Source organism: Beauveria bassiana, assembly GCF_000280675.1.
Source record: "Beauveria bassiana ARSEF 2860 unplaced genomic scaffold BBA_S00016, whole genome shotgun sequence".
NCBI lineage: Eukaryota > Fungi > Ascomycota > Sordariomycetes > Hypocreales > Cordycipitaceae > Beauveria > Beauveria bassiana.
In genome coordinates, this window is record NW_007930851.1 from 643,434 (window position 1) to 656,025 (window position 12,592).

Genomic DNA, 12,592 nt, shown 5'->3' on the forward strand with positions numbered 1-12,592 from the left:
TCCAAAAAGAAAAAAGAAAAAAAGAGTCCATGGAGAAGACAAGGGATAAACCGGCGCAGGAAAAGGGGAAAAACACGGTAAAACATACACCGTCTGCCGAAGGAAAATCCAAGAATAGCAAAAAAGGGCCGCGAATCATGCCCAGCCCATGTTAATATCCCGCCGCTTGCTTTAAAAACCGCAACCTGTTGTTCATTCGTCCCATGACTTCGTGACGGCCAAGCCGTTCTGCATTTTTGCGGTAATGCTCTTCAATCATGTGGTAGCATAGGCCAAGCCCCGTCAGTCGATCCCAGATGCCGTTCTCCTATTTCTCGGGAATCGGCGACCTGGCCAGTCTTCCGCCCGCACTCATGCGCTTCTGCAGCCTGCCGGTATCAGACCGTGTTCTCTCCACCTCGAGGCCATTACCAGGAAGCGCCTGGATTGAGTCTGCGACTGCTTCGGTCTTGGCCTTCTTCTGCTGTATGTATTGTTGTGCGAAGCGGCCCAGCGGGAAAGCAGGGAGTGTTGGCGGAATTTTAGCTCCATTCTGCATCAACAATTCGGCCACCGGGAACGGTACCTGCTTCGACTCCCTATCCAGCGCAGCACCGGGGGTTGGCGATGGTGACGCTGGATCAGCTGCTGCCAGTGCAAGCCATACAGCATGCGTTCCCCTCATCCTGTCGACAGCGTTAACATCTGCACCTAGCGCTAAAGCGTACAGGACCTGCTGAATCTCATTCTTCTTAATGGCCGCCAATAGTGTCTCCTCGGGCGTGGCGTAATGCGACAATGTTGACGAAATTGGCCGCACATAAGCCCGATTGACATATTTGTTATTGATAAAAGTGCGCCGCGCCTCATAACTTGCCTGTGGGGTAATTTTCGCGGCAGGATCCAGCGTGGCTTCCCAGATCATGTTTGAAACACGGTTTCCGATCAGAATGAGCAATTCGACAATATCGACAGTAAAAGACTTGATATCGAGAGTCAATGAGCGCACCTTGCTGATGTGGGTGCCCAGCGAACGATGGGAGCTGCCACACGTAATGCAGAGGATGATGCCAAGATTCAGAGACACCCATTCGACCTTGGATCCCGATCCGCAGTCAGCGCACCAATTGTTGCCTTGGTCAATATCCCGAAGCATTTGCAATAGTTGATCGGGGTTCTCGTCATACCCGGAGCTGTGTGTCCGTACTGGCGTCGGCCGGGCTCCAACGGTGACTCTCCGAAAAGGAATGGCACTCGAAGAACTGCTGTGGGAATGGCTACTGCTATGCATCAGGGAATGGCTCTTGCCTGTAAGAACGGAGCCAATATCTCTCTTGAGCGATGAATCATTGCTTGTGTTTGCCGATGATGCATATCTTTCACGGCCACTTCGGCCTTCCATCGCGCTCTGCAAAGCATTGTTGATGGAATTTATCCAACTGTTCATGTCTTCTTCCGACGTGGCCTGGTAGACACGCTTGAAGTTTGGAGGAGTAATGACTTCAAAGCAAAAGCGACGTTCAGCATTGCGAGCCTCGCGCACAGTAGCCATTCTCAGGTCAATAGGATCCATGTGCAGGTCTAGTCTTTGCTTCCAATTGCTGTATTCTGACAATTGACCCTGATCAAGGACAATCCAGAATTTGTGCCAGCCCTGTTTGTTGAGATTTCGAGGATCGACATGGCCACCCGGACGATTCAGTGCCCACAAAAGTCCTTCTTTGCGCTGCGGGACGGATGCTTGCGATGGATTTGGTTCCTCCAAGTCGCGGAATCCTTTGAACTTGTTGCTCTGCGAGGGACTAGCTAGGAGGCCTGCAGGGTTGACCGAATCAATGCCCGACATGCTTGTTTGGCCACCCGATGATGTCGTTTTAAGCTGAGAGCCGGTGCTATCAGCCCTACCAAGCTCCGAGTCAGAATTGTGACTGGTGTTGCCGTTGGAGGACGCTGTCGGGGGCGGGGCAGCGACCAGGCTGGCTTGTTCGGGCTCCAGATAGGGAGTGTTGCTCTTTTCTAGTAAGCGTCGCTTCTCCTCGCGTTCTCGTCTCTGATACTGGTATTCTTTATCTGCTTCGCTGACTTCCGAGGATAGAGCGTCAAGCTGCGGCAGGAGAGCCTCTATCTTCTTTGCCGTGGCGAGGAAACCCTTGGTCTGCGCATCGGCATACTTGGTCAGATGCGATAGCACTTCCTGCTCTTTGCGACCACCGTGCAAGTCCTGCATGAAGCTGGAATAGTCGAATCGTTTGAGCTCAAAATTCCGTCTCTTGTTCTGGTATTTGGAGTCGCTTTCGGCAAGCTTCTTGGCCGAGTCTTGACGCTGACCAAGGTATCGCGATGCGTATGCGTAGTAGACTTTGCTGTCTTCCTCAAAATCGCGCTTCTTGGATTCTGCCTGCTTGATGTCAAACTGATAAAGCTTTTGTATAGGCTCGATGATAATCTTTTGCAGATTAGCAGTGTTTTGACGGTCGTAATTGAGGATCTCTCGGGCGATTTTGTCGAAATAGTGCTCGAGTGCAGGCTGAACTGCATTTGCATTGGTGGTGGAGGCTTCACGCAAGGCATCCATGAAAGCGACCAAAGCCTCATTGGCTTCCAGTTGACTAGTATGCGCCTGCTCGGCCCTTTTCAAAACCCTCTTCATGTGGATACGCATGTTGCCCGTCTTTTGCTCGAGGGCCTTGAGAGTGGCGCGGAAGACAGGACCATCATCGGAAACGGAGACATCTTCACCAGGTCGCGGACAAGTTACGTCAACTTTGACGGGCTCCTGCTGCTGTGGTAGTATCGGCGGTGAGAGTGCTTCGAATGTGCCCGGCAGCGGCGACAGTGGCACCTCGTCAATGTCGGACTGTAAGCGAGAGTCTACCGATTGAGCGGATGCAACGCGAATCTTTGGAGGAGAGCCGAGTAGGAAGCCGGGAGTCGGCGAGTTTGGTTGGCTGGTGTAGACGGGAGAGGCTATGGAGTATACGTTAGCAGGCGGATTTGAGTAATAACGAGCACGCAGGAGGAAACTACCTGCTACCCAGAAGGAGAAGCTAGCGAGGGCGTGCAAGCGGTGCGCCCTTGAATCATACTCGACAAACTAAACCATGTCAACATTCAAACAGATAAGACCGATGGCGGCGGGCACGTACACTACAAAAGTTTCTCCAACCGCCAGTTTTATCTTCGAAGCGCTTGGGAGGCTTCCATTTCCAAGTCCATTCAAAGCTGACGGAAGAGCTGCCGTTGGTCGAGTAGTCTCCGACGAGGGCAACGTTGTCGTTCTTGTGCAGATTCGGGTTGGCAAGAAACTCGCGCGTTACGAGATTTTCGACTTCGCGTGAAGTAGAGCCGCAAACAAAAGTTAGACTGGATATGGTGGTATCGAGAGTAGGGGAAGTCGCATCGGGAGGTGGCGAAGCGGGCTGGCTTGTTGAAGGCTGACGAAGGACAAAGGTGAATGTGAAGATGAGCTCGTCGTCATTGTTGAGCTTGAGTAAGAAACCAGAAGCACCCGGCTCGGGATCCTATAAAGCGAAAATCAGCGGCTAGAGGGAGAGAGAGGATGGACAAGAGAAGATTGGCGATAACAAACCTGTACGTATTCTATGGGGGTCTGTTCACCAGCTGTGCGGCTGACGGACAGCTTAGAAGCAGGAAAGGCATTTGGCGAGACATGGACAGAAGTGCGCTTTCGCGGATTGGTAACGATGAGGGAGGAGATGGTGACTAGAGAGAGAAGGTCAGTGACGCGGGCTGCAAAAGGCAAAAGCTGCAGACTACGTGCTGCCAGTGAGGAAGGGGCCGCGGGGATGGCATACGGCGATTCTGGTCTCTGAGATAGAGGCTAGCGGCCTGGTCGTCGGGTCTGCTGGTGACGTTGCCCATGTTGACGAGCTATCGGCTGCAGCCACGGGCTTGGGATGCAGAAGAAAGGAGCGCCAGGGCGAGGCAGACAGGCTCGAAGACGAACGAATTGGGGAGGAATCGACGGGTTGAAGAGTGATGTGCGGTGCAGGCAGCGAGGCTCAAAGGAGATGCAAGCGGCGCGGGGCTCAGACTGCTGAGTGTGGGACAGCAACAGCGGCCGTCATCTGGCGTAGCGGCAAAGGTGAGCGATACGGCAGAGGAGGGCGCGTAGCAATGAGCAAAAGAGATGTCGGGCAAGACAAGCGACTCATGGAGCAGACGATGAAGGATGGAGTGACAGGAGAAGGAAGAAGGGGAGCGGCAGGATGAATGTGGATGGCAGTTGCTGTGTGGTAAAAGGAATAATGATAAAGAGGGATGGAGTCGAGACGGAGAGGTGGTGAGTGCAGTAGCTAGCAGCACTATCCAACTTATCAGGAGATTAAAACCAGTGGCAGCTTGGAGTTGGGGCAGGCTTTTGAGGGGCAGCTGGTTGGCTGGTTTCCTTTAAGCCTTTGGCTGCCGCCAATATCTTTATTACAGTGGCTCCATACCTAATTCCGAGCAGCAATGTGGGGATTCGGTGGTGATTTTCCTCTAAACTATCTTACCTACCTACAATGCTGACCTTGCGATCACTCTAAATCCGAGGACTTGCCTTGAATTTAGCGGATCCCTACCTACCTACAGTGGGTGTTGTAGGTAGCGTAGGTGGTGGCAAGCTGGCAGATTTATTTACAGGCGGGTGCAGCGCCTAAATACCTAACGTACCTAAGGTAGGTAGGTAGGTACCGAGGCAGCCACCTGTACTCCCTACTACAACTTTACCGCCTGACAGGCAGGGTAATACAGATCCGAGTACGGATTACGACATGTCTGTATGTTGGACAATGATGTTTATCCCGTTCACGAAATTGTCTCACCTTCTTCCTTTTCTTCTTCTTCTTCTTCTTCTTCTTCTTCTTCTTCTTCGTCTTCTTCAATTATCCATATTATGTGCGCCAATTGGTCTTGCCGACGAGTGTAGTACCTACTTAGATGCCCAAGGTGTCAAATGTGCCCAAGTAAATACACAACATGTATGCATCCGCAGCAACATGACTTACCACCTGCAATTCGGAGGGACTCGACAGCATTCTCTTGGATACGTAGGCAGATGGGTTGCGTTTTGAGCCGCTGGTTCTGGAGCTGGCGACTCGTTTTCAAATTCACTCTGGCTTCAGCGCCGATTGTGTAGACGGGGATATAAATACCTATTTATTAGACATCTTACGTTGGTGGTGAGCAGGAACGTTCCTCGGCCATGCAGGGTACGCAGGGTCCTGATCCGAATTGGCACACCAACTAAGTTACCACACCATAAAGGATTTTCCGCATAAGTGGCCGAATCAGTGAGCACGACAATATATTTCTACAACCACTCAACAACTAGCAGGGCCATAGGTGGCATGGTGGGTGCAGATGGCATCTCGTATACACCCCCACATACAGCGTTCTACGGACGGATAATGCCCGCGTTGGAAGGTACCAAAGCCGCCGTTGCTTTGGCTGGCGATGCTATACCTATCCACCCTTTTTGTGAAATGATGTGAAAGTCGGGGCGGGTTTGTCTTGGTACATTATTGCGCCTGTTAGAGGCACTCGACCGTAACTAGCTCCGTGCCAACGTGAGCAAGACCAAATATCCATCACAACTTGCATTTAATCTGTGAAAAAGCCAGGAATCGCAAGGAAGACTACCTTTTTGGAATGCGCTCTGGGCCCGTGTCCATCTTGTTTGGGATGTGGCCACACTTTATGCCATTCCATATACCATGACAAGTAGCTGCTCAGGCACGTTGTAAAAATTTATTTTGTTGCGGAAGCAATTTATTGAATTTTGTTGTTTTTATTATATTATCTCGTTGCCCGCTCGCGCCACGAGTTGTCCTGTTTCCATGTTATAGCCAAGGCTCCCACCGGTCCGCCCAGCAATATATGTAAATATATATGCGAGTTGAATAGTTTCCTTGACTTGATTTTCCACCTCCTTTCTCCGTCTTGAGAACACCTTCCTAGCTGACTTGCAATTTTGCACCCACGACGGCCTCTCTTTGTTCTCCGACTTTAATAGATAACCAACTAATGCAATTGCCCTTTGCCCCCCCACAGCCCGGCGGGTACGAGGGGCAGCCCGCTCTCAGCGCTTCCCAGTGCAGAATAGCGCCTATTCTTACGCTGCTATTCCTGGCTTGTCCCTGGCTCGCATTCCTCCATGATGCCATGATACCGCCCTGAGCTTGTTTCAACTTTCTGACCTTGCTTTGCTGTTTCAGCAGCAAAAGCATGACGGGGCAGTAGGGCACTTGGCACACTTAACAGGCGCTCCAAACACCTGGCCGCCCCCCGCGAACCCGTAACGCATCCCTTTTTCAGTGGTCCGGGCTCTGTTGCCAGGGGACCCTCCGCTAGAGCATGCGCCTGTGCAAAATGACGTTGCGCTCCCTTGACAACTTGTCGCACCTCCTCGTTTGGGCTGCCTTTTTTCTACCTACTTTGTACACGTCTGCTCTCGGGCTCCAACTTGCTTTGCACACCTAGCATTGCATCTACCACTTGCAAATATTCTCGCATTGTTCATCAGCTACAAAGCCAGTTCCATTTCTCCTCCGCTCGTTATTCCATCTCTGTCTAACCACGTTGAATCTCTTTCCTCTCGTATCATCGCGCGACATCATTCACGTACCTGCCTACTGCCACCACCCACCCCTCTACCGCCCGCCACCCGACCAATAGTTACCGCTTCGCACGCATCCCTTCACCGGGTCATGAGCCACCGCAAACACCAGTATAGGCGCCGACTTGCTTGTTGAGTGTCACGCCATGTCACAGGACTTTCGTACGTCGTCCATCGGTCGGCGCCTCAAGAACAGCAGCAAGGACTCTAGCCGCCGCATTCAAACCAAGTCAAAGTCCAACATTGTCCTCGTCGAGCACGATGAAGCCCGCAGCTTTGCCCTCCGAACCGCCTACCTTCATTATCTCCTCCAGCCGAAAGCGAAGCGCAAGCAATATGTTGCCCCCCCAAAGCCCCCCGCCCGCACGCACACGAGCGTTGGCCAGCTCGTACAGGAATACGTGTCTGGCAGCGCCTACGGCCTCAAGCTTCCCAGCAACTTCCCCAACATTCTTCTGGATCGCGTTGGCGGCGTCTTGAAAGGTTCCGAGCGCTTGCCCGGCTTCAACGATGCTGCCGTCAAGCGCTGTTTCGCAGAGGCCTATACTGCCTTTTCTGAAAAGAACTTTCGCAGAACCATTGAAAAGGAACGCAAATTTGAACCCTTGGTCCTCATATTCTACTCGTCCGCCACCAAGGCTGCCCAAAGAGGTCGCGCCCCAGACGATGATTCCTGGAAGCTTTTGCCAGATCGTCATCTGGCGTTGTTTGTCCGCCTCGCTGCCACCATACTCCGAGACCAGGGCCACGAACGCGACAAGTCCGAATTGCTCTCCAGACTGACCACACTGGAAAATAAGCTCCTCACAAATGACCAAGATCTCGTCAGCTCTGGCTCAGATTCTGCAGGTACCACCATTGAAGTTGTTGTCCCTCTGAGCTATGACGTCAAGGACATGCCAATGGTTCAAATTGTCGCTGCCATATTTGGACTCAGCCTCTCAGAGGTACAAGCCGAAATCAACGAGAAGCGTAGTATTTGGAACGAGGAAGCAGCTCTCAAAGATCTCAAGACGTACCAGCAACGTCTGAACTCCAACGGTTCTGGTGCTCTCCGCAGCAATGACTTTGACGTCGAGGAATCATTCACCGAGTGGCAGAAATCCGAAGCGCACTTTCTTTCCCAGATGATGCTCGAGATCTTGACAGCCAAGCCCGAACTAGCGAAATCATCCCCCTCTGCCGATAAGCCCCTGACCAGTCGTCCACAATCAATGTACGTCGAAGATCAAGCCTATGCGGATCTCAGCCGTGCCATCTCTTCGGTAGACACACCTTTGGGATTCGATCCCTTGGCTTCTATATCTAGCATCTCTAGCGATGCAAACAGTATCCGGACTGTCGACCAAGGCGACTTGTACACCTTTATTCCATCCGATCCGCGCGCCTTTTATAAGTATATTCTTCAGCATGCCATGGCCTTTGACCAACTGCGTGCCCCCTCTGACGTCGACTATCAACCGCTCTCGAAGCAAACCATGGACTTTATGACGGAGCTTTGCGTACGGTGGCGATTACCGCAGGCTTCGCGACTGATTGTTTTGCTCGAGGTCGCGGCGCGCAAGTTTCTAGATCAGGAGCTTGTCCCCAAAGAGCTTGATATCATTCTGGATTTCGTCAAAGATCCCCAGCCAGAACCCAAGAAGGCGCCTTATATCCAAAATTACTCACTGCCTTTGACCAAGATACCGTCTAGCAAATGGACGATCCACGATTTTGCCGTTTATCAAAGCACTTTTCATTCCATTCATGACGCCACCTTGCGAGAACTTTACCGCATAATGGCGCAGTGCTACGACAGCACACCTCCTAATATTGGCGCTGTAATGTTCATACTTGAGAATCACCTCTATCAGGACGAGATCTTCACACCGAGACCAGAAGCAATTGCCGAGTTCACAGAATCTCTTACCACTGCTTTGCGAAACAAAGCAGTCGACGTATACCGCGAAAGCATGCGCAAAGAGATTCCAGTCGTTAAGGAGCAGTGGGAGTTTGCTCATGTCGTGAAGCTTGGCAAGACCATCACAAAGCTTTGTGATCGCATCAGAAAGCGTTACAAGAACAATCTAACCATTATGGGCGTGGATCCTTTTGCAATCTTAGTAGAAGAAGTTTTTCCCAATTGTGAGTGCGATGCTGGGGCGATTCTTGAAACAATTCTTGGGCAAGCACAAGCCAGTGGTGAAGACATCGATATCGAAGATGGCTTTGAGCTTTACAAGGAGCTGGTTGCTATACGAGACATTCACCAAAAACATCTCCCCCACAAACCTTTCGCTTTCAACGTTGAAAATTTGCTTGTCGACTTCGTCTGGCGATGGGTTCGCTCTGCTGAAGCGAAGATGACCAACTATGTCGACGAGGCAATCAAACAAGATCAGTTCCAGGTCCGCATACAACATGGTGATCACAGCCCTCGCGACTCAGAGAGACATAGCGTGTCTGTTATTGACATATTCATGCTGTTCAATCAGACAGTGGACCAGGTCTTCCAGTTGAAATGGGACAATGACGAACACAACGCTCGGTTTATGACAGCCCTTGCACGCAGCTTCTCGGCAGGCCTCGGCCGTTACTGCGAGGTTCTTGAGCTGCAGTTCTCCAAAGAAATGGATCGCCCGTCAGCCGAGGAGCTTGCAATGCAGACCAAGTCAACTCAAGAAAAATGGATGCAGTACGCCAAAGATGCCTGGAATAACAAAGAAAAGGCAGAGCCATTTCAGTTCTTTGCCGAGTCCTTTGTCAAGCTTAACAATATCGAGTTTGCAATGCAAGAACTTGACAAGTTGGAAAAGAGCATGCACTCGGATGCTTGCGCTGAATTGCTGGAAAAGATTGATGGCCCTAGAAAGCAGACACGAAAGCCAAGCAAGTACACATTCACCATTAAGGTTGTTGAAGCAGAAGACCTCAAGGCTTGCGATCCCAGCGGCTACAGCGACCCTTATGTCGTCTTTGGAGACGAGGTCAACAAGCGTCTGTATAAAACCCGTATCATCTACAAGAACCTTAACCCGCGATGGGACGAGTCTTTTGAGTTTACTGTGCAAGGTCCGGTGAATTTGATCGCAACTGTCTGGGATTACGACACGTTTGGAAACCACGATTGTGCTGGCCGAACCTCGTTGAAGATCGACCCTGTTCATTTTGGTGATTATCTTCCTCGAGAATTCTGGCTCGACTTGGACACCCAAGGTCGAGTGCTTATTCGAATAAGCATGGAAGGCGAGCGCGACGATATTCAGTTTCATTTTGGCAAGGCTTTCCGTCACCTTAAAAGAGCAGAGCGAGACATGGTGCGCAAGATTACCGACAAGGTATGTGGTACCAGGACCTCTGCAAATGACCGGTCATTAATCGAAGAACAGCTTACAAGTCAAATCAACTCGACGCTGTCCGTCGAAACCCTACGGGGCATCCTAGGATTGAATGGCCTTAGTTCGCAGGTGACCAATTTGTGGAAGAAACGTACATCTACTCTTCCAGTAGTGACGCCGGCACACATTGAGAATGCCCTGAAGCCGCTATTTGATTATTTTAACGATAACTTTACCATCATGAAGCAGACGCTAACTGATGCAACAATGATTGCCGTTATGACACGACTGTGGAAAGAAGTCCTCTTGACGATTGAAAACCTGCTTGTCCCACCCGTCTCCGACAAGCCATCAACACAGAAAGCTCTCAGCCGAAAAGAATTGGACATTGTTTACCAATGGCTCGAGCTCTTGTTTGTCTTCTTCAATGCCAAGGAACAGGACTCTGGCGAGCAGCTTGGCGTTCCCGCCGAGGTTCTCAAGTCGCCTAAGTGGCACGAGCTGGCGTCGCTCAACTTCTTTTACTTTGAAGACACGAACAGCCTCATCCGGGAGTCGGAGCGTATGGCCTCTGCCACGGCGCAGCGTGCGCAGCAGGCGCTCCTGAGCAACCAGCAGGCGATGCGACACTCAGCGCCGCCAGGCTTTGGGGCCGCGCTTGGCGGCGCAGGCGCCTTTGCAAGCATGGGCACGATTCGTCGCGGCAAAAGTATCATGATGAGCCGCAATCTGGGCACTATGCGCCAGGCCAAGGAGGCAAAGCGCCGCGAGACGCAAGCCGACCCCAGCGACGACATGATTCTGCGCATTCTGCGCATGCGTCCTGAGGCCGCGCATTACCTCAAGGAGCGCCACAGGCAAAAGGAGCGCCAGGCTGCGACGGCGGCGGCGGCCTTGATTGTCAAGAACTCGGTCACGCAGGGCTGGAACACGGGACTGAGGGCGGGCGCATCTTTTGGAAGAATGAATTTGCCTAGGCGATGATGTCCATTCGTCATCCAAATACAGTCGATTCACATCGTTTTATGCGTAGCGTATCTTTTTTGTTTGTATCGAATTGCGCGTCATGGAAGCGAATATATATCTTTTTTTTTTCAATGAAATCTCTTTATATTTAGAATGAGCACGGCTCGCTGTTGATTACTTATTGTGCGCATAGAAATAACAAGCTACACGCTTTTTAGAGTCTTCATCTGCTGGCCAGGGTGTTTTTGTCTCTTCAGTCTGCCAATTACAATTTGAGTCTGGAGCACTTGCCTGCGCAATGTTGTTAAAATACAATTAGAAGCATTCATCAGTATGTACGGCCATAGCTGAGCGAATAACCTGGAGCCCGTCTGGTTCTCGATTGTGGTTGATTGGCAGGTTGGGAGTAACTTGTGATGAGTCAAGGTTGAAGGCGATTGTAGCCAAACTTTCTTGTTCAACGTATAGTATCAAATAAAGCCGCCATTTTCAACCAAGTCACTTTGGCCGAGTGGTTAAGGCGGTGCCCTGCGTATGTACTCACCGATCTTCATATAGCCATCAACACTAACAGCCTCACTAGTAAGGCATTACGTTCGCGTGCGTAGGTTCGAATCCTGCAGGTGACGAGTTCTTTTTTGCCTATCTCATTCCTTAAATTAGGGAGTCTTGCTATTTACTCTTTTATAGTAATCCTGTGAGTCGCTTCTTTATACCTATATACGGATTAATAATAAGTATATGATGCCCTGAGTTTTCTATCTAAGATGTATTTATATATTAAGTATATAGTATTTCTCATGACAACAGATACTATACTCTATAGTATCCTATAAGCTCGTACTCATTTAGTGTTATCGTAAAAAGACTGATATTTCTTGCGATAGCCTAGAAATAATTCGCTAGACGTTACTCGACATGTATATCTGTTTTTGTACCCGTGTAAGGAGCGCGTACTCTCGTAGCGACACTACTGACAGCCGCTATATATACCACGGCCCGTAATGTTAAGCCACGGGGGCATCTAGCACCAACGCCTCTGTGGATAGAAGTGACTAGTGACTTGTTATTTCTAACAAGTCCTCTATTCAAGACTAAGAATCAGTTAACAGGATCGCAATACTCTACGAGTACTATTTACTAGTAGATATACAGTTAGAAGTAGTCTATAGATTAATGATTCCTCTCTGCTAGCTAGACTTTCTAGGCTACTTATATATCTCTGCGCACAGAGACGGTCGAACCTAACCGATATATTCCTAACTAAAGTAATAGTCTCTCCTTCGTGTATATAGAACTATTTTCTGTCTAGTACGTTATCTCTTACTAAACGTAATTTAATGACTCTTTCTTGTTAGATAGAATGCATTAACAAGCATAATATAAGTCAGACTCGATACCCCTTACGCCTAAAGTCAGCTATCTTAGCGCACGGTAGGTGTCTTTATGACTTGGTCTTACTATTAGGGTGATAAACAGATCGCTAGTAGCCTTCTATATACGAGAGAGTATTACACGAATTATAATCAAGACCCCTTCTTATCATTGTTCTCTGCTTAATATATTTGCTATCCTAATAAAGCTATCTATCCTGATTTAAATGATTCCACGTTTTCTTCTCGGAAAAAAACGTATAGGGGGCTAGAAGGCAAAAAATACTCATACGACACCTGCAGGATTCGAACCTACGCACGCGAACGTAATGCCT

The 12,592-nt window shown here is 50.0% G+C and overlaps 2 protein-coding genes across 2 annotated transcripts; one reads left to right on the forward strand and one right to left on the reverse strand.

The window, feature by feature from the left end:
- Positions 1–307: 307 nt before the first annotated feature.
- On the reverse strand, positions 308–3,861 carry BBA_06017 (PH domain-containing protein; the record flags this gene model as incomplete). Its single annotated transcript, XM_008601114.1, has 4 exons — positions 308–3,073; positions 3,126–3,500; positions 3,569–3,729; positions 3,795–3,861. 4 exons carry the CDS (start codon positions 3,859–3,861, stop codon positions 308–310), a joined length of 3,369 nt encoding a protein of 1,122 aa, XP_008599336.1.
- Positions 3,862–6,744: 2,883 nt separating this feature from the next.
- BBA_06018 (C2 domain containing protein) lies at positions 6,745–10,902 on the forward strand (the record flags this gene model as incomplete). Its single annotated transcript, XM_008601115.1, has 1 exon — positions 6,745–10,902. One exon carries the CDS (start codon positions 6,745–6,747, stop codon positions 10,900–10,902), a length of 4,158 nt encoding a protein of 1,385 aa, XP_008599337.1.
- Between the last annotated feature and the right edge of the window lie 1,690 nt (positions 10,903–12,592).